Source organism: Ovis canadensis, chromosome 9 (genome assembly GCF_042477335.2).
Source record: "Ovis canadensis isolate MfBH-ARS-UI-01 breed Bighorn chromosome 9, ARS-UI_OviCan_v2, whole genome shotgun sequence".
Classification (NCBI taxonomy): Eukaryota; Metazoa; Chordata; class Mammalia; order Artiodactyla; family Bovidae; genus Ovis; species Ovis canadensis.
Window position 1 is genome coordinate 33,500,665 of NC_091253.1, and position 22,113 is coordinate 33,522,777.

Genomic DNA, 22,113 nt, shown 5'->3' on the forward strand with positions numbered 1-22,113 from the left:
TAGGCCACAAAATAGAATTTCAATGGGAAAAGCAGAAACGTGGGTGGATAAAAATTAAGATGCTTGATGGTAATGAGTTCTGGTTCACTCTGGCAGGTACTTGCTCTAAATCTTCCTTCGCTGGTGGCAGGGGGAAAGGAGAGGTTATGGAGAAGAGCAAGGGTGTTGATAGCACAGGTTCGTTCACTCCTCTGGTGTGTATTTATCGAGCGTCTAGTTACGGATGCTGTGTGTTCCCTGCCTGTATCCTTGAGCCCACCCTGGAAGGCCTTGCAGACAGTGCCTGTTTTATGGAGCGGCTTCCTGCATCTCTCTCTGAGGCCATTCCCTGGCTGTACTCGGCCAGGGAGGCATGGAGTTTGTGCGTAAATATCCCAGCCTCCTTACCCCCGGGAGGCAATTTTGAGGTGTGTTCCCATCTCTCACGGGGTCCCCAGTGGGCTTGGGCTCCAGGTGCTAAAGTAGTAAGTGCCTGACCTCTTGAAAAGTTCCCTAACCTGTGAGTTTCAGATTCTTGTAGGATGGTTGTGTGAATTAAACAAGATGATACTATTACTACCGCCAGTACTAGTTACTGTTTGGCTTGGTGCTTGAACTTCAATTATCCCAGTTTTAAAGGTGAAGAAACTGAAGTACGAAAGAATAAATAACAGAGGCACTATCTGATTTCTAACCCAGATGCATTTGTTCTAAGGGGCCAACTTTTAGTTACAAACCAAACTGTTAGAGTACAAGGTCTAGCAAGGAAATTGCCATTATTATTGTTATTAGCAAGTGCCCAGCGTATATAGTTGGTGCTCCATTTATTTGTGGAGTTAAAAAGAATGTCAATAAAAAAAGAAAAGAAAAAAAAAGTGAGCACCAGTCTTTGAATGGAGTCAGAATTCTGGATCAAAAAATATTTGTGATTAGATGAAAAATAAAAGGGAGGGTGGGGATTCTCCAGCAGGTCAGTGATTAGGACTTGGCACTTTCACTGCCGTGGCCCAGGCTGAGTCCCTGGTTATAGAACTAAGATCTTGCAAGCTGTTCGTTGTGGCAAAAAAAAAAAAAGAATGAATGAATGAATGAATATTAGTTCCTTGAGATTATGAATTTTTTTATTTTTGGCTTTGTCTTCCCTGCCAAAGAGTGGTAGGTCCAAAACAAATATTCCTTGAATGAATGAATATGGATTTTTTTTAAAAAAGTTGCTGGTAGTTCCCTAGTTATTTGACTTACAAAAACCAGTCCCAGAAAGGAAACAGCCTTAAAAATCCTGTGAATATTTCTCTCTAGGTGTTGGGATACTGAAATATTTTATTTTCATGCCTTATTATTTTTCACTGATGGACTTGGATTAGTTTATAACTGGAAAGGAATAATCTCTGTTTGAAGAAACAGTCAGTCTCAAAGCATAAATGGTTTCAGAGCAGTGTACACTGACCTACACGTAGATGCTAACCTAGTTCAAGCGAGCTCAGAGTCGAGGAAGCAGGATGTGAACTGACTTTGGTGTCAAAGCAGTTTCACGCACCATCCCTCTGGGGCTTCATGCCAGTCTAGTGACGCAGGTCAGGCCAGGGTGCATGTGAGTGCTAAGGCGCTTCCGTCGTGCCTGACTCTTTGCGACCCTATGGACTGTAGCCCACCAGGCTCCTCTGTCCAGGGCAATCTGCAGGCAAGAATACTGGAGTAGGTCGCTATGCCCTCCTCCAGGGGATCTTCCTGACCCAGGTATCAAACCCACGTCTCTTGTGTCTCCTTCTGCATTGCAGGTGGATTCTTTACTGCTGAACCGGGCTAGGATAGTGGCCTCAGTTCGCAAACAAGGGACCCAGCAGCCAAAGAAGCTCGCGGACCAGGACAAGGCTCTGTCTTGGGGCCTAGCTGGCTTGGGACTCAAGGCATTTGAGTTTAATTCCAGTGACCTTTCACCGTGTCCCTGCAGCCCTTTGTGAAGACCCATTCAAGAAAGCGGGACAAGGACAGAGGTGGATTGGTGGGCCATGTGACATGCTCGGGGACTCATGTGCCAGTGGTCTCTGAGCATCTTTGAGTTCTTTTAAGGAGAAAAAGTCCGGCTTAGACTTTGTGAGTCAGACAACAACCTGGGTTGGAATCCCAGTGCTGCCACACACTGACCTGGACACACTGTTGCGTATCTTTGAGCCCCTGTGTTTCCATCTGTAAAGCTGGCCTGATGTCTGCCCAGCAGGATTGTTGTCAGGGTCAAATTGGCACCAAGTAGGTGTGTTTTCTTCAAGAGGCGGCTTTGCTAATTGTTATCACACCTGTGCTGTCTGTGTGTGTCTTTTTTTCCAGTCACGTATTGATACTCATTGGTGTCCATGAATTAGTGTTCCCATGTGTATCAGTCAGGTTTTGCTGAGTAACAAAAACCGCAGAACTGCAGTGACTTGCTTGACAGCCAGTGTTTATTTTCACACTCGTGGGTCTGTGGGTCGGTTGTGATTTGGCTGATCTAGGTGGGGCTTGGCTAGCTCGGGCTGGACTTCAGATCGGGTTCCCTGCAGGATCAAGACTGAAAGGCAGCAGTTGAAAGAGACTAGTGACACCGCCTCGCCTCGTGGCACAGCACAGAGGGCAAGGGATAGACCTGGGAGCAGCACATTGTCGCTTCCGTCCGAATTCTGTTGTAAATGAGTCATCAGTGGGCCAGTCTAGAATCCAGTGAGAAAGAACGAAAAGAACCACCAGCCACCACGGTGGGAAGGACTGCAGAGTCACATGCTGGAGGGCAGGGATGTATAATTGAAATTCAGATTGAGAGTGAAGGATGGGAGAAATGATCCAGCCTAGACACTGCCTTAATTGTTTGCTTGAGTGGAGCAAGGAAAGCAAAGGGAAGGTAAGATGAGAGGTGGGCTGGGAGAGGCCAGTACAGGGTCTTGTTTTCCATGTACATAGAGCATGTTAAGTTGTGGTCGGGAGGTGAATGTTATGGAAGGATCATGCTCTGTGATTCTGGGGGGCAGTATATGTTTATACTATGCCTGTACCTCGCTGCCTTGATTATTCCCGCTTTGTAGTAGGTTTTATTTAATTCCTTATTTTTGGCTGTGCTAGGTCTTTGTTGCTGCACATGGACTTTTTCTAGCTTCATAGCGGGGTCCACTGTCTGTTTTGGTGCTTGGGCTTCTCATTGGGGTGGATTCTCTTGTTGCAGAATACAGACTCTTGTGAGCTCAGTAGTTGTGGCTCACGGGCTTATTTGCCCTACAGCCTGTGGAATCTTCCTGGACCAGGGATTGAACGCATGTCCCCTGCATTGGCAGGGGGATTCTTAACCACTGGGCCACTAGGGAGGCCTGTAGGACACTTTGAAATTGGGAAATGTGAGTCCTCCAGATGGTTTTGGCTCTCCTGAGTTCATTGCTTTTCCGTATCAATTTCAGGGTAACACTGTCAATTCCCCATCTAATTTAAATGTATGACTCAAAGTTCAGGAAGTCAATCACCGTTGGCATCTAAGGTTGAAAAAAGTAGTTTGATCATTTATCCAATAAATATTTATTAATACTGTGCTGGACACCACTGTGTGGTCTGGCGATGCAACCAGAAAATCCAAACATTGTCTTTGTGTACTCACATGACTTACTATCAAAGCAGATGTTAATCAGTTCTCATGTGAATAATGTAGAGTTAAAAACGGAGATAAATCCTGTGATCGAATCTAGAGGAGTAGGAAGAGTTTCCCTGAGAAAGTAAGATTTAAAGAAGCACAGGAATTAACTAGGCAGAGTCAGTGAGGAAGCCTTACAGGCAGAGAGAACAGCAGGCACAAAAGACCTGAGGTAGGAGGACTGTGGGAAGTTGCAGGGTTTGAAAGAAGGTTGGGTGGTTGCAGCAGTGAGCCAGCTGCCTGGGTGGACAAGGTGAGGTCAGGGAGGAGGTGGGTAGGAGTCTGAATATGTTAAATGATATATATATATTTTTTAAATTTTGTTTTAGGGAGCTCTTTTTGCTTTTATTTATGAAAAAAAAATTTTTGGCTGCACCACATGCCATGTGGGATCTTAGTTTCCCAACCGGGGACAGAACCCATGCTGCCTGCTGTGGAAGTACAGATTCTTAACCACTGGACCTCCAGGGGAGTTCCTGCTGATGGATTTTTATCTGGAAGCACTGAGAAGCCACTGAAGAATGTTAAGCTGTAAATGAAGAGATGACACGATCAGATTTGTATTTTAAATTGTTTTTAATATTGCGTTAAGTTGCTTCAATCGTGTCCAACTCTTTGCGAGCCTATGGACTGTAGCCTACCAGGCTCCTCTGCCCGTGGGATTCTCCAGGCAAGAATAATGGAGTGGGTTGCCATGCCCTCCTCCAGGGGATCTTCCCTACACAGGGATCAAATCTGCATCTCCGGAGTCTCCTGTATTGGCAAGCAGGTTCTTCACTAGCGCCACCTGCTATTAGCCAGTTGTATTCGGATCTGGGATTTTTTTGTTGTTGTTAAAAAACATATTAAACATTTATGAGACTATTGGGTGATATCAAGGAATTATCTTTTTAGGTGTGGTAAAGGTATTGCTGTTACATTTTTGTAAAAGACATATAGCAACACATGCTGTAATGTTAATGACTGAAATAAGATGTCTGGAGCTTGCTTCTAAATAACAGTGTGGAGAGCGGAGGGGTTAGGGTATGGATGGAGTAGGACTGATTATAAGTCGATGGTGATTGGGGCTGGGCAGTGGGGATCTCTATTGTTGTGTCTGTATAAAATTCTGACTAAAACATAAAAAGGAAAAGATTGTCCTGGCTTTAGTGTAGGGGATTGGATTTCAGAGGAGAAATGGTGACTAGGGGAGACCAGTTTGGAGGTAGTGGTAGGTGTAGTCGTCCAGTTTGAGAATGATGGATTCTGGTCCAGGGCTGTGCCGGTAGAGATGGAGAGAGAGAGGGACAGGCTGAGAAATACCTAGGAAGAGACACGTGACTTAGGGCTGGGTTGGATACAGGAGTAATGGAGATGGTGCTTCAAGTGTGTTCTGGGTTTCTGGCCCCAGGTGAAGTTACCACTCTGAACTAGGGATCACTGGAGAAGAATCAAGCAGGTCCTTTGACTTCTCTTGTTTTCACACCCACCACCTCTGTTTCCCCTCCATTCCAAAAATATTGAAGCTGTTCCCTTATGTAACACTTTTAATCCCAGACTTCCTGTGCTCTGTGCACTCAGCAATTAATTAAGCTTTGGTATGCATGAATTAATTAAAATCCTGTCTCCGGTTCAGAGGGGCTGTCCTGAAATATAGAGATTCATGTATATATCTGCCTCCTTCTTGGGGCTGATTGCCTTGGCTGGGGGAACTTTTCTACTTCCCTGTGGGCATACAGCTGTGGCTGTCTGTCTGTCTGTCTGCTGTACCTGTCAGCACAATTTAATTTCATGTTTCGGAGCCCAGGTCTGGAGATGTTAATGACTTGTAAATTGCTCTCCAACATAGAGCTAGAAATAGAATGCAAGAAGGATTCCAGAGCACTTGCACACATTTACTGATGGAGATGTCAGCCCCAAAGTGGATTGCTGAAACAGTGGTTTCCCAGCTGTCTTCCTTCCCATTCCTGGATGGCCACTGTGGAGTGGGAATATTCCTAACAAGGGTGCTGGCCTCCAGATGGAATCACGTGTTGGTCTGAGACGATGTCTTCTGTCTAAGCCGTGCTGTATGACTCTTGTCACCTTTTTTCTTGCCCCCCCCCCCCCAGGTAATTTTCTGATGTGACGGCTGAGACATGAGATCTTCAGCCTCCAGGCTCTCCAGTTTTTCATCAAGAGATTCGCTATGGAATCGGTGAGTGGTCCAAAGAGCCCAGTCTGGGAAATGTGGAGGGATGCTTTTGGAAGGTTGAAATGCAGAATTTGACCAGACTCAAGCCCTGGAACCTACAAGAGACACCACGAGCATGGATGTTAGTGGCGACCAGATCTTCGGCATTTGTAGAACAGCAGGCTTTTTGATGTGTCTCCTGTGGGCCGTGGGAAAGGCGGTGGGGCCCCTGAATGAAGTCAGGAATGATAACAGAACAGCACTGTCAACAGTAGTAAGTGCTGGTGTAGCCGAGTGGCTCTTTAAAGATACAATTTCATCCAGTCCACCTGATAATCCTACCAGGAAGGGTTTACCGCATTCACTTCACAGACAGACAGCTTGCCCAACTGGATTTTTCCTTTTTGATTGGAGTATAATTGCTTTACAATGTTGTGTTAGTTTCTGTTGTACAACGAAGTGAATCATTTCTGCGTACACGTGTGTCCCCTCCCTCCCGGCACTCCCTCCGGCCCTGCTGGGGCGTCGCGGAGCACTGAGCTGCGCTCTCTGTGCTGTGCAGCAGGCCCCACTGGCTGTACGCGTATCTGCCAGGGTCACTCTCAGTGTGTCCCCCTCCTCGCCCCGCCTCCGACCCCCCACCCCTCGTGTCCATGCCCACATGTCTCTTCTCTACCCCTGCCTCTCCATTGCTGTCCTGGAAATAAGTCCATTTTTTCTAGATCCCACGTATATGTGTTAATATATGATATTTGTTCTCCTCTTTCTGCTTGACTTTACTCTGTATGACTGACTCTAGGTCCATTGACATTTCAGCAGATGACTCGATTTCGTTCCTTTTTATGGCTGAGTAATATTCCATTGTGCATATATACCGTATCTTGCCTGGTTGGATTTGAAACCAATTTTCCTGATTCCAAGTCTCTTGTCTTTTTCCTCCTGCAGTGTTGGCTCTTGTAGAGGTATGATTTGCCCCGTTTTGCAGCTGGGACTACTGGGACCTGGCATAGAGCCACATGATAGAATCTTAAGGCATCTAACCTCAGTGGGTGGAGGTTTGTGTTGGTGGATGATAAAAAAAAAAATTGGACTGGACAGTCTGTGAAGAACCATGAAGAGTAAGCAGAGAAAACGGAGAGTCCAGGAATCTTTAAGTTGCCAGGGTGAATCAACATGGGGTCCACCTGCTATGATTGGCATATCCAAGAAGTCAGCTTAGTGGTAGAAAGACTATGGGTGCTGGACAGGTGGTTGAATCTTGCTCTGCCTCCATCTTGCTGTGATCTCAGACAAGTCACTAACTTTCTCTGTTCTTTTTTCTTATCTATGAAATCTGGGTAATTATGTTTCAGGTTTTTGTGAGATTAGGAAAAAAGGTCTACAAGAAAGTGTCTCATATAATGTAAGGGCATAGAGCATTGTAATTATTCCAGTTTTTAAGATGAAAGTCATATTTAAAGATAGTTAGACAAGAACGCCCTGAGTGTGGAGGAGAAGTTAGAGGCTGGAGGCAGAGAGGCCAACCTAAGAGGCTTTCATGTGACCCAGACATGAAGTAATGGGAGACTGTTGTTACCATCTTCTAGGATAAATGAGACTTTGCCTGCTGATTTTCATAGTTTGACTATTACAGAATTATGTTTTATTCTGTTTTGTTTTATAAATCAAGAATCCAACATGAAAGTGACATTAGTTTTGGAGATATCTGTTTAGGTGATATTATTACCAAACCAAACTGAGTCTGCTCGCCCAACACACAGCAAAGTCAATCTGCTCACACCAGGTTGTGGCGAAGGAAAGTACAGCTTTTATTGCAGAGCACCAAGCAAGGAGAACGGACTTGAGATCTAAACTCGTGAGGAGAGGGTCACAGGGTGTGTGATCAGTTTGTGCATGGTTCTCTCATTGGCTGCTGGTGAGGTAACAGGGTGGTGTTTGGGGAATCTCATCTATCAACCTTTTGCTTCCAGCCCCAGTCTGGGGTACACATGTTAGTGGTCAGCCTGCAGTTAACGTCTTCCACCTGGTGGAGGTTTCAGTATCTGCAAAACAACTCAAGGATATGGCTCAGGATGTTACCTGTAGCCCTTGAGGAAGAACTTATGGCTAAATTATTATTATTTTGTCTTACTTCACTGCTTTATTTGTGCATATTCTCATTTTTCTGATTAAATTTTCTCTTTGAATCTTGGGGAAGGCCTTGGAGGCTAAAGCCTTTATAGAAACAAGTGGTAGGGAACATGGTAGGGTGTGTGTGTGTGTTTGTGTGTCTGTCTTGTCTGTCCCTGGGAACATCCTGCAGAGTCTTCTTCAGTTTCAGTATTAATTATAATTGTTATAAGAGTGCATTATTTAAGATTAGGTTTTGTTATGAATGATGTAAAATCTAAAAGAACATTGGCTTAAATAGAAAACAGAAGTAGTGTATTTATCTCTTACCTAAAAGTTCAGTTACAGGGCTGCTACAGCGACCTGTGAAAGACCCACACTTTTCCTCTCTTGTTTTTCTGCCGTGTGGACCTCCATTCCCCCCAAGGTCACCTCATGGCCCATTCTGACTGCTTCTGTCCCAGCTATAACATCTACCAACAGGAAGAAGGGAAGAAGAAAGGCAGGCCCTCTTTTTTTTTTTTTAATCACAAACAATGCTTTTTAATTATTTAACTTCTTACAGTACTTACATAACAGAAACTGACAAATCCATGTTGTTGTTTAGTCTCTAAGTCATGTCTTGCGACCCCATGGACTGCAGCCTGCCAGACTCCTCTGTCCGTGGGATTTCCCAGGTAAGAATACTGAAGTGGGCAGGCAGGCCTCTTCTTTTAAGGATGCTTCTGGGTATCACACCTACTGCTTCTGCTTATATTCTGTTGGCCAGAATTTAGTCCTTCAGCTATACTTAACTGAAAGGAAGGGTGGGAAATGTGATCTTTCTTCTGCAAGACTACCTGCTTACAAAAATGGAAGATGATGATGAGACCAAAGAAAGAGAACAGATATTGGAGGACAGATCTTTCTTTGCTATGCAAGTATTTATTAAAAAGAGAGTTCTCTTGAGAGGACAGACTCTGTGGCCAGACTGCTGGTATTAAAATCCTGGATTTAGGACCCTCTCTGTGACCTTGAGAAAGCTACTTAACTGCTGTGCTTTTATCTGTGCTTATCTTCTGTGCCTTTAAGTTCAGTTTCTTTATCTGTAAAACCCTATTTTATCTGTGTTTATAAGGATTGCTTTGAGCATTAGATGAGTTAAGGTACAGCCCCTGGACCAGTATCTAGAACATCCTGTGTGGTATGAGTGTTAGCTGTTCCTGTTCCTGCTGCTTCTACTCTTAATAATACTACCTCTGTTACCACTATTACTGCTTCTGCTGTTGCCATTGCTGCTGCTTCTGTTCTTGCAACTCCTGCTCGTCCTATCACATCTGCTGTCACTGGTCCTGTTACTACTGCTATTACTACTGTTCAAACAGTGACTGTTGCTGCCAAGTATTGCACATACGCATATGAAATGTTACGCTCATGGCATGGTAAGTGTTACTCACATTCCCCGTGTGAAGATGAGAGTCAGGGAGGATAGTAACATGTCAGATGCATGCGTCTTGCAGGATAGTGGTTCACCTTTGAGTGGGTCGGTGAAGAGTGTATGCTCCTGTAGGGAGCATAAGGCAGCTTCTGAGATTCTGCGAGTGCTCTGGGTGCTGATTACCTGGATGTCAAAATTCTTTGACTGGTTCTTTTATGACATAGACCATGTTATGCGTTTGTTGTATATTTCAATTAACATCTCATGGAGCAGATAAGTGATAGACCGTGAGTGAAACAAAACCCCACCTGATTCTAAACCACTGCTCTTTTTTAACAATGATGTCAAGCCCAGCACCGTTATTTCTTTTCATTTATTTGTTTGTTTGTTGGCTCTTTCATATAACATATATAGATTCTTATTACTTAGGTGCCAGGAACTGTGCTCAGTGTAAGCAGCAGTATAACTCAGCCCTAGGCTCATGGGGCTTTCAGGAAAAGGGAAGATGAACATTATACAGACTGGAACTTCCCTGGTGGTCCAGTAGCTAAGACTCCATGCTCCCAGTGCAGGGGAGGTTCCATCCCTAGTCCGGGAGCTAGATCCTGTGTGCCGCAACTAAGCACTGGTGCAGCCTAAATAAATAAATATTTTTTAAAAATCATTCATATGGACAGCTACTGGCTTAGGCTCAGCGTGGGATGCCCTGGGGCCACAGGAAGGTCACATAAACTAATCCAACCACACAGTCCTGTGTCTGATAAAATAACAGTGATCTCCGTCTCAACTGACTGCTTTGATAGGGTGGAAAGTCCCCATGTCCGTGCTTAAGCTGACCAAGTGAGGGCTACATCAAAACACATAAAGCAGTTCTTTGCCTTTCCTGCTAACTGGCTCTGAGAAAGGGTCAGCCTTTCTTTTCCTTGTTTGTCTCTGTGACAGTCGTTGACCTACACCTGGCGTCTCATGGAGCAGACAAGTGCTGGAGCTCTGGAGTTCAGTATACAGAGGGAAAATGCCCAGGAGCAGAGATTCTCTATAGGCTTCCCCAGTGATTCAGTGGTAAAAAAAATCTGCCTGCAGCACCGGAGCTGTAGATTCGATCCCTGGGTCAGAAGAGTCCCCTGGAGGAGGGCATGGCAACCCACTCCAGCATTCTTACCTGGAGAATCCCATGGACAGAGGAGCCTGGTGGGCTACAGCCCACAGGGTCACAAAGATGATTCATTCAGAGATGCCTGAAGCGACTTAGCATGCACACATGCAGAGTTTCTCTATATGTACCGGGACATGAGTCTAGGGGCCTCTTATATATTATGTATATTCATACAGAATAAAAAATAAATGAAGTGAAACTTCCCTGGTGATCCAGTGACTAAGATTGTGCACATCCAATACAGGGTGTCTGGGTTCCATCCCTGGTCAGGAAACTACATCCCACTTGGCTCAGCTGAGACCCAGTGTACCCAAATACAGAAATAATTTTAAAAAAATAAATGAAGGAATGAATGAATAAAATCATGCTCCACAACTGAGCAGCTGTCATCCCTGGGAAAGTTCAAGTCCAGAGGAATGAAGAACAAGACGTTCCTTTTTTTCACCCCAGATAGCACCAGGAGGGCGGGAGTAGCAAATGGCAGTGTCACTGAATTCTGAGCCGGCAGTGGGAATCACTTGGCCTTATTTTCAGGATTTTTCTCCATGTGTAGAAATGAACTGACCTAAACGTTAGACCCTTCCAAGCCAAGCCCAGGAGGAACCTCTGTGTCTCTCCCTCCCTCCCCGCCTTTGCTTTTGCAGAGGTCGAGGCAGACGCCCTGTCCTCCTCAGGCTGCGGGCTGTCAGCCCGAATTGAATTTCCCTGAGCCCAGCTGATGTCCCTTTTTGGCCGCAGGGTAGGGGTCAGGCTGAATCCAGCACAGAGACGGGAAATGTGTCCTCGGAGCTGAACGCAGAAGCGCTGACCTCTCAACTCAGAGGTGCATTTCTGACATTGTTGGAAGGGTTGGGAAGCCTTATGATTTCTGGATGTGAAAGAAAAGGAAGCGCGTTTCAGAAAAACAATGTTCAAGTTCATGCAAAAGACAAAGCAATGTGTTTTAGAATAACAATATTCAAGTGTTTAGAAAAAAACATATTCAAGGAGGGGGAGGTGAATTATATTCAAAGGACTGTGAAAGCCCTTTCTGTATAATTGAAGCTGTTTAAGATCCAGCTGCTTATTTCATGACCTTGGCCATTCCTCAGTTAGATGCGTGCAGGAAGGAAATTCCTACCTAGACCCAGAGTTGGGAAAGTATGGTCCTGGTCTGCTTTCCTTCGCTCCCATCTTTCTCTTCATTTTTTTTTTTTTCCCTTCTCTCCAAAATTTATTAAGGAGCTGCTGTGTTCCACACTCGCTGCCGAGTCCTGGGGAAATAGATGAGTAGGACTCATTGCAGAACCTTCCTGGGCTTATCATTTATTTATTTAAAGACACTTACTCATTCTTCAAACATTTATTGAGCACCTCATTTGCTCTGATGTGTTCGTAGAGATAAAAGACTTAGTTCTTCCTCCTCCTGAGTTTATACTTTATTAATTTTTTCTCTGGCTCACCCAACAAACACTTTCTGAGTACCTTCTACTAGCCGGGGACTGTTTCCGTGTTTGGGGTTCCAAGATGAACAAAGTATAGCTTTTTTTAAAAAAAAGATTTTTTTGATGTCGACCATCAAAAAGACTTTAACACGTCTTTGTTGACTTTGCCATGGTATTGCTTGTTTCGTGCTTTTGGTTTTTTGGCCATGAGGCATGTGGGATCTTAACTCCCTGACCAGGGATCGAACCCACACCCTCTGCACTGGAAGGTGACGTCTTTATTTTTAAAAAGTAAATGTATGTATTTATTTTTACCTGGGGCTGTGCGAGAGTTTTTCTCTAGTTGTGGGGGCTACTCTAGTTGCGGTGTGCGGGCTTCCCACTGTCGTGCCTTCTCTTGGTATGGAGCGCAGGCTCTGGGACATGAGGCTTCAGTGGCTGCAGTGCCCCAGCTCTAGAGCATGGATTCAGTAGTCCCCCTGGGCTTAGTTGCTCAGGTCCCATGCCCTGACAGGTGGATTCTTTACCACTGAGCCACCAGGGAAGCCCTGGAAGGTGAAAGCTTAACTGCTGGACTGCCAGAGAAGTCCCTAGTTTCTGTCTTGATGGAGTTAACAGACCAGGCAATATTGTGTTCATTGGACTTCCTGGGTGGTCCAGTGGATAAGAATCTGCCTGCCAGTGTACGGGACACCGGTTCGATCCCTGGTCCGGGAAGATCCCACATGCCACAGGGCAGATAAGCCTGTGAGCCACAACTACTGAGCCTGCGCACCCTAGAGCCTGTGCTCCACAATAAGAAGAGCCACCTCGACGAGAACTGCAACTAGAATGGTCCTGCTCACCATGAGTAGAGAAAGCCCATGTGCAGCAGGGAAGGCCCATGTGCAGCAGGGAAGGCCCATGTGCAGCAGGGAAGGCCCAGTGCAGCCATAAATAAATGAATAAATTTTTAAAAATATTGTATTCATCTCCTAGGGCTGCCATAACAAAAGTACCACAAACTTGATGGCTCAAAAATAGTGGAAACGTGTTGTCTCACACTTCCGGAGTCCCAAAGTCCAAAACCAAGGGTATTGAAGCCTCTGGGGGAGACTTCTTCTTGCCTCTTTCCAGCTTCTGGGCTTGGCTGGCAGTCTTTGGTGTTCGTTGTCTTGCAGCTGCGTTGCTTCCGTCTCTGGCTGGGTTGTTCCATGTTGTCTCCCTCTGTGTCTCTCTTCCTCTCTCTTACAAGGACACCAGTCTTATGGGAATAAGAGCCCGCTGTGCTCCAGTATGACTTCATCTTTAATTTATTAATACATCTTAGTTACATCTGCAAAGATCCTGTTTCCAAATAAACCCACTTCCATTGGTTCCCTGGTATGGGACATTAACAAATATCAACCCATAAAACACACACATACACACACACACACAAAACAATGTAGCAGTCACCAACATTTTTGGGACTAGGGACAGGTTTTGTGGGTGACAGTTTTTCCATGTCCCGGGTGCGGGGGTGGGGTATGGTTTGGGGGATGGTTTGGGGGATGGTTCAAGCACATTACATTTCTTGTACACTTTTATTACTGTTATTACATCAGTTCCACCTGAGAGCATGAGGTTGGGGACCCCTGAATTGTAAAGCAGCTACAAAGGTTCTGAGTGGGTCCTGGGTCAAGGTTAATTGGCCTCTTTTTTCCACTTTCTCTCTGCATCTGAAGGGTCTACGCCTTTAGGGCAGGAACCCTGTGTTGCTCTGAGTGACTGTGTGTGGATTTTGGCCTGGGAGGTGAGACGTCTCCTGTGTGGTCGAGTTGATGGACAGGGCTCATTCCTATCACTCTCATTAGCTGTAGTTTCTCGGGGTGGTCATGGAGCACCTGCGTTGCCTGTGAGGCCCAGCCTGGTGGTAGGAGCTGTGGATTCCTGTCCTGGCTTTGCTTTGGCTGGTCCTGTGAGCCTGGATTCATTTCTTGGCGTTTCTCTACCTCAGGCATCTCACTGTGCCTCCCTCCCGGGTCTTGTGAGGACCAGGTGGATCAGATCTGTAAAGCGTTCACAAGCCCCTGGCCCGCAGTATGTGTTTGGTGTGAGCTGGTAGGAGTTAGGCCAGGCATGTAACACGTCTCTGGAGATGGCCTTGACCCAGCTCATTCAGCACAATCGCTTTAATAAAGACTTTTGTTCAGTGTTTAATGCCATTTACCGTCAGAACATTCTTTCCATAATCTTTCCTAAGGAAAGTTTTGTGAAATATAGCAAATACCTTCAGCACAAAAATATCCACTGCAGTATAGTTTAAAATGTCTGACTCTTTCATGACCCCATGGACTGTAGCCGCCAGGCTCCTCTGTCCGTGGGATTCCCCCGGCAAGACTACTGGAGTGGGTTGCCATTTCCTTCTCCAGGGGATCTTTCCAACCCAGAGACTGAACCCACATCTCCTGCACTGGCAATTGGGTTCTTTACCACTGAGCCATCAGGGAAGCCATTAAAATGGTAACCAGTGGCAACCAAGACAAAGACCTGCCTTACTGTGAGAAATGAGTTACCAAATTAGGGCAAAATGATTAAAAAAATAATAATAGGGTTAAACAATGAAAACCAGTGATACAGCCATTAAGAAGAAGATAATGGTCACTTTTTAAAGGTTATGAGAATGCTCATGATGTAAATGCCATGTAAATAAAAGAAAATTTTATTTTTGAGGAAGTGGCTGAATTTCCCTGTGCCTCAGTTTCCTCATCTGTAAAATGGAGATAATAACAGTACCTTCTTTAGATATAAGATTGAGAATTAAATGGAATAATAATACATGGGAAACAAACGATTGGCACCTGGCATATATGAGGTGCTGATTGTTATTATTATTGATCACGTGATCTAAATTATGTAGAAAATAGCCACAGAAAAATATTTAGAATAAGTAACAAGTGAAGCACCACAGATTTTCCCTTTTGATGTTTTATGCAAAGGACTTGATTCTATGAGTCACTCAGCAAACACTAAGCCTCTCCCTGAAGCACTGTTAGCCACAGAGCAGGAGGTGTCAATATAGGAGAATGCATCAGAGTCCCTTCTGAGAGCTTTTGGAAAATCACAAGATGTCTGGAGATGCTGATTTAATTGACGTGTGGTAGGTCCCAGGCATCCATAGTCTGGAAAAAAAAAAATTCCACAAGTGATTTAGATTCTCACGGTAGATGTAAGGCACAGTCACTCCACTTAAGTTTGCAAACCAGATGAGAAGATGGGAACAACAGCATAATATAAAATGAATCCTAAAGAGAAGGCAATGGCAACCCGCTCCAGTACTCTTGCCTGGAAACTCCCATGGATGGAGGAGACTGCTAGGCTGCAGCCCATGGGGTTGCGAAGAGTCGGACATGACTGAGCGACTTCACTTTCACTTTTCACCTTCATGCATTGGAGAAGGCAATGGCAACCCACTCCAGTGTTCTTGCCTGGAGAATCCCAGGGACAGGGGAGCCTGATGGGCTGCCGTCTATGGGATCGCACAGAGTCGGACATGACTGAAGCGACTTAGCAGCAGCAGCAAAGGAAATCAACCATGAATATTCACTGAAAGGACTGAAGCTGATGCTCCAATACTTTGGCTGCCTAATGTGAAGAGCTGACTTACTGGAAAAGACCCTGATGCTGGGAAAGATTGAGGGCAGGAGGAGAATGGGGTGACAGAGGACGAGATGGCTGGATGGCATCACCAACTCAATGAATGTGAATTTGAGCAAACTCTGGGAGATAGTGAAGGACAGGGGAGCCCGGCGTGCTGTAGTCCATGGGGTTGGAAAGAGTTGGACATGACTTAGTGACTGAACAACAACAAGTGCTTTAGCTTGGGGCTCCTGAGTCTGGGTCCCGTTCAGAACTCTGTAATATTAAAGATCCCCTTGACTCCATCCCCAGATGTATAGAATCAGACCCTCAAGGAGGTTCTTTTTTTTTTTCTTTTTTTTTTTTTTTGACTGCACCACACATCTTGTGGAATATGGGATCTTAGTTCCTCGATCAGGGATTGAACCTATGCCCCCTGCTCTGGAAGCGTGGAGTCTTAACCACTGGACTTCCAGGCAAGTCCCCCTCCAGGAGGCTCTGATGATCAGCTAGATGGAGTTTCTGTGGCTCCCTCCTCCTGCCGCCGGATGCCTTCTACCCAGTTTGCAACAACATAGATAGAGAACCAGAGTTTTTCCAAAGCCGTGAGGCTGATATATTTCCTCTGGTTGGTACCTGTGAATGCTTTTTAAAACAGTATTTGTTTATGTATTTAAAAACGTTTTTAATTGTGCTGGAATACACATAAACATAAAACTTAGTGTCTTAATGATTATTAAGTATATCATTCAGTGGTATTAAGTATTCTTATTGTTGTGCAACGGTCACCGCCATCCGTCTCCAGAACTCTGTTCATCTTGCAAACCAGAAACCGTACCCGGTAAACAACGGCTCCCTGCCCCCCGTCCCCACCCAGCCACACCGTTTGTGTTCTTCCTCCAGCCCCACGCACCCAGCATTCTACTTTCTGTTTCCGTGACTTTGACTCTATGTGTCTCACTGAGGTAAATCCACAGTTTTTGTCGTTTTGTGACTAGCTTCTTTCACTTAGTGTATGTCCTCAAGCTTCATCCATTTGGTACCATGTGTCAGAATTTCCTTCCTTTTAAAGGCTGCATCTATGCCATTGTATTTAATATGTGTATATACCCCATTTTGCTTATCCAGCCGTCCATTGCTGGGTGCCTAGGCTGCTTCCGTCTCTTGACTGTTATGAAGAATGCTGCTGTGGACGTGGCTGCTCAGATGCCTTGAGACCATGCTTGGTGTCTTTTGGTTGAAGAAATTCCACCCAAAGGTGGATTTGCTGGGTCCTGTGGTGATTCTATGTGTAATTTTTTTTGAGGACCCACCATACCACAGCAACTGTCCCATTTTATTTTCCCATCAAGAGTGCACAGGGGGGGGAGTCGCGCGTGCGCAGAGAGAAAGCGGAATCTACACCTTCCCCGCCAGCGGTAGCAACTGCAGAACTGCAGGAGACAATCTTTCTAGACAAGGCAGTTGAGGAGGAGGGAGCGATTTGGAGGGGGGGTTGACTTGGCGTGCACTTCGCCCCTCGGGAACGTTATTGCGCGTGGAACGGCTGCTTTTGGAAGGCTATTGCCCAGAAGAAAAGATGTTTGGTTTTCACAAGCCAAAGATGTACCGAAGTATAGAGGGCTGCTGTATTTGCAGAGCTAAATCCTCCAGTTCTCGATTCACTGACAGTAAACGCTATGAAAAGGATTTCCAGAGCTGTTTTGGGTTACATGAGACTCGTTCAGGAGATATCTGTAATGCCTGTGTCCTGCTTGTGAAAAGATGGAAGAAATTGCCAGCAGGATCAAAAAAAAAACTGGAATCATGTGGTAGATGCAAGGGCAGGACCCAGTCTAAAGACTACACTGAAACCAAAGAAAGTGAAAACTCTATCTGGAAACAGGATAAAAAGTAACCAGATCAGTAAACTGCAGAAGGAATTTAAACGCCACAATTCTGATGCTCACAGTACAACTTCAAGTGCCTCTCCAGCTCAGTCTCCCTGTTACAGTAACCAGTCAGATGATGGCTCAGATACAGAGATGGCTTCTGGCTCCAACAGAACGCCAGTGTTTTCCTTTTTAGATCTCACATACTGGAAAAGACAGAAAATATGCTGTGGCATTATCTATAAGGGCCGTTTTGGGGAAGTCCTCATCGACACACATCTATTCAAGCCTTGCTGCAGCAATAAGAAAGCAGCTGCTGAGAAGCCGGAGGAGCAGGGGCCAGAGCCTCTGCCTATCTCCACTCAGGAGTGGTGACTAAGCTTTATGTAGAAGGGGAGCAAAAACGATTTAAATTTTGGAAAACAAAGCAACAAAATGACCCTCCTGTTTTTAATTTGGATACCTGCTATTCTGCCAAAAGATGGATTTGTAGAATAGTTTTGAATGGGTTATTTTTCCTCCAGTTCCACAAACTCTGAAGCCAGTGAAGCTTACTAAGAGATAAAAAAGAAGTGTACATAATATTTAAGATGCTGAGTATTTCATAGGAAAGCTGAATGCTGCTGTAAAGTGCTCTTTAAGTCTTTTTTAAAAATCCCCTTCTAATGAATGAAATTAGGGGAATTTTCAGGGGACAGAGATGGGATTTGTTGTATGATAAACGTATGTAGTTTTAGTCTTTCTATTTTGAGAAGCAGTGGTTGGGGCATTTTTTAAGATGGCTGGCTACACTTGTTTTCCTTCATTATAATAAATTTGTCATAACTCAGTAAACATGGACTTGCCCCTAGAGGTAGTTGTTAATAACTGAAATATTAAGGTCTTGCCGAGGTTCTGGTGATTCAAACCTGTACTACTGAATATTAAGCAGGACAGGCAGCTCTCTGGTGCGAATATCTTGAAGGAGTAATTTCTAAATATGCAGAGGTAACTTGACTGTATATGTTGCATCCTGTGTCACCTCCCTCCATATTGATATTTGATACAGATTTTAATTTATATGAAACTTAAAAAGCAGAATCAAAACTTAAAGCAGAATTAAAGTTCCTCTTGGGGAAATGTCAAGTCTTTGGGATCAGCAATCCTATATGAATAGTACCAAAGCATTACCACTTGGTAGAGAACATTCTCTATTAAAAATGTTAGATTATCTGAAAAATAACAATGCAAGTCTTGAGGATGGCACACGAGAAAAACAAAGGTTAATGCTTCTTGGGGCACGTTTCTTAGAGGGCTTGCAAGTGTGTAAATAATTTGTTTGTGTTACGTGACTGGTGACTTCACTGAAAATCTGCACAATTCAGTTTTAGCTCTGGATTTCTTCAGTTGACCTTTGTGAAGGTTTTATCTGTGTAGAATGGTTGTTTGACTTGTTTTAACCTGTTAGGGTTTTGGGATTTTTTTTTTTTCATTCTATATTAAAGTAAAATTCTACTAAAAGAAAAAAAAAAAAAAGAGTGCACAGGGGTTTCTGGTTCTCCATGCCTTTGTCAACACTTATGACTGATTCTCTCCAGTCTCTCAATGGTGCTTTCTTACTCCAGCCAGCCTCAGAGCGTTCATGAAGACCATCTGTATGCTGACTGCTTCCAAATTATGCCTCCCGCTGAGTCTGTCCTCTGTCTTCCAGACTTGAGTATCCCAGATGCCAAACTCAAGTCTCCATTTGAAGATCTAGCAGGCACCTCGAACCTGGGATGTCCAACGTGGCTTATTCTCCACACACCTCCTGGATGAGAACTTGCTGTGCCCCTGCTTAAAACCCATCTGTGGGGCCTCCCTGGTGGCTCAGTGGTAAGGAATCCATCTGCCAAGGCAGGAGTCACGGGTTTGATCCTTGATCCGCAAAGATCCCAGATACCAAGGGGCAGCTAAGCCCGTGAGCCACAACTGCTGCAGGCCGTGTGCCCTAGAGCCTGTGCTCCTCAGCAAGAGAATCCCGTAGAGGACAGCCCCACTCGCTGCAGCTGGAGAGAAGCCCTGGCAGCAACGAAGACCCAGCACAGCCAAAAATGAATAAATAGATAGAATTATTGTGAAAAAAATACATCTGTGGCCCCAGTGCCTTCCCCGCCCGTTATTTTGAATGGAATCCAGGTTCCTTACCATGGCCTGTAATGACCAGCATGATCCAGCCCCTGCCTAGCCTGCATGTCTCGTCCGCCCTCACCCCATCCGCTCAGCAGGCTTCGGCTGCTGACCTCTTTCTGTTCTCACACTCAGCAAGTGCTGTCCAGCCTCAGGCCTCTGACTCATGCTATTTGTCTGCCTGCAGGACCCCTCTCCCTGCACCTCCAAGCCCTCAGCTTCTGCTCCTCCACGGGGTGACGACTTCTCATCCTGCAGTCTCAGCCCGGATGCTATTTCCTTGGACAGACCTTTCCTCACCACCCTACTCTTCTAGTTACACCTTGTAGCTTTTCTCCCCAGGACTGTGACACTCTGGAACTATTTGTTCACTGGTACGTGTCTGAGGTCCCCACCGGACCACAAGGCACGATGCTGATGGCTGCTTATCCACAAATGTTACCCCAGTGCCTGGCATAAAGCCTGGTACATAGTAGATGCTCAATAAATACATATGATTGTTTAAAAACACATTAAAAAAATTTTTAAAGTTTAATTTATTTAAAAGATTGTTGGCCATTCTGGGTGTTTGTTGCTGCACATCCGTTTTCTCTGGTTGTGGTGAGCAGGGGCTGCTCTTCGTCGCAGTGTACCTGCTTCTCATTGCGGTGGCTTCTCTTGTTGCGGAGCACAGGCTCTAGAATACGGGCTCAGTAGTCGTAGCTCACAGGCTTAGTTGCCCCTCGGCATGTGGAATCTTCCCAGACCAGGAATCGAATCCGTGACCCCTTGGGTTGGCAAGCAGATTCTCATCTAGTGTACCACCAGGGAAGTGCTGAATATATATGTTGAAATCAAACCACTGGTCCCAGTCGAGCCGATCATGGGAGACTTCCCTGGTGGTCCAGTTGTTGGGACTCCGTGCTCCCAGCGCAGGGCATAGAGGTTCAATCCTTGCTTGGGGGAACTATTAATAGGATCCCATGTGCCGCATGGTGTGGCCAAAAGAAAAAAAAAAAAAACCAACCCGATCGTGAACATAAAATACCAGTTCTAGGCCTGTTATTTGCGGAGTCCTTTCACAGGCGAGGCGGTACTTGAATGTGTATACAGGTGATTGAACGTTGGATGGGACCTGGGCTTTTCTGATGGATTTCAGCCTCTGTTTTCATGTTTCTCCTTGCTGGGCCCTCCAAAATGTTAGGACTTACAAATGTAATCTTTGGGGAAACAGCAGCCTCAGATACCCAGTCCATATTAAAGTTGATTTGATTTGGGTTTAAAATGGAAACTATGAGCTAATGCATTTTACAGATTTGAGTAGAGAACAATTCTCTCTGTTTAAAGAAAAAAAGAAGTCTGAGATGTGGAACATTTTGTGTGGGTTATTGTAGTGCCAAAAGCTCCTGAAAGGGGTTCTCTGCAAATATTTGGGGTTTGATGCTCATAAACAACTACACAGGTTTTCCTCAGAATCAATAACCACGGCAACAGCAGCATAGCTTCCAAAGTGAAAAATGTGCTTGCCAAGCGACTGTTTCTGGCTGAGCCACGAAAGTAAAGGTTTACAGAGCGACGGCAGACAGGTCATTAACAAGCCTGGCTGCAGGCTACTTGCCCTGCTCTCCGTTGCTGCTGCCTCTTCATCAGCAGAAACGTAATTGACTGTTAGATTCCTGAGCCACAGACCAGGGTCTCACATTGCAGCTTCCAGAAGCACCTGTCTGACAACTACCAGTCTATCTGAGATCCAAAGCTTGTCTTTCGAGAAATACTAGCAAAATCCCTGGCTTGGTGTCCATTGGTTCAACCTGGGTCCCTTGTCCCAATCACTGTGGACAAGGTGTTGGGATATTCGGACCATACAGGCCTATGTCACGTGACCACCCGCAGACCTGGAGAGGGGTCATCACCATGGAAACCGAAGGACAGCGCTGGATGCTGGGAGGCCAGAATGCAAGGGCCACCCCACTAACCAGGTCACTGGAGGTGGGGACAGCCAGTAGCTTAAGCTCAAACCATCTTTCTTAGCAGGTGTTCTAGAGTCTTTGTTCTGCTTTGGCTTTTAACATGAACCTCAGGCACACTCCCAGCAGCCAGCTACATCCCGACTTGCTTCTGGGATGACTCCAGGCCATATTCATCAGCTGTGTCTGTGTGTGTGCACGTGTGTGCTCAGTTGCTCAATAGTGTCCAACTCTTTGCAAACCTATGGATGTAACTCACCAGGCCCCTCTGTCCGTGGGAGTCTCCAGGCCAGAATACTGAAGTGAGTTGCCATTTCCTCCTCCAGCGGATCTTTCTGGCTCAGATATCAGACCCACATCTCTTACGTCTCATACATTGGCAGGCGGGTTCTTTACCACTAGCCTCACTTGGGAAGCCCATAAGGGGCTCAGATTTTAGTCGCAATGCCTTGGCAAGCCATTGTTGCAATTTGTAGTCCAGCCTGGAGTTGGTGCTTTTCATTTTTGCTTCAAACACTGTGACATCCAGTATGGTGGCCACTAGTCACATGTGGGCTACTAAGCACTGGAAATGTGGCTGGTCTGAATTGAGATGTCTCAAAGTATGAAATATACCAGTTTTCAAAGACTTTGTAGGAAAAAAAAAAGGGTACCAACTACATCAT

General features: G+C 45.3%; 2 protein-coding genes across 4 annotated transcripts in view; both read left to right on the forward strand.

Moving 5' to 3' along the window:
• The window catches only part of ASAP1 (ArfGAP with SH3 domain, ankyrin repeat and PH domain 1), a 334,855-nt gene that overhangs the window by 25,368 nt on the left and 287,374 nt on the right, over positions 1 to 22,113 (forward strand). For all 3 annotated transcript variants that reach the window (XM_069600954.1, XM_069600955.1, XM_069600956.1), the window contains exon 2: positions 5,716 to 5,801. In XM_069600954.1, the coding sequence (XP_069457055.1) occupies positions 5,743 to 5,801 (59 nt within the window). In that variant the 5' untranslated portion in view covers positions 5,716 to 5,742. The remainder of the gene's footprint in view (positions 1 to 5,715; positions 5,802 to 22,113) is intronic.
• On the forward strand, positions 16,978 to 17,849 carry LOC138446176 (SIN3-HDAC complex-associated factor-like). Its single transcript, XM_069600957.1, is given in 2 exon segments — positions 16,978 to 17,272; positions 17,274 to 17,849. Coding segments are annotated over 2 exon segments (666 nt in total). The 5' UTR covers positions 16,978 to 17,062; the 3' UTR covers positions 17,730 to 17,849.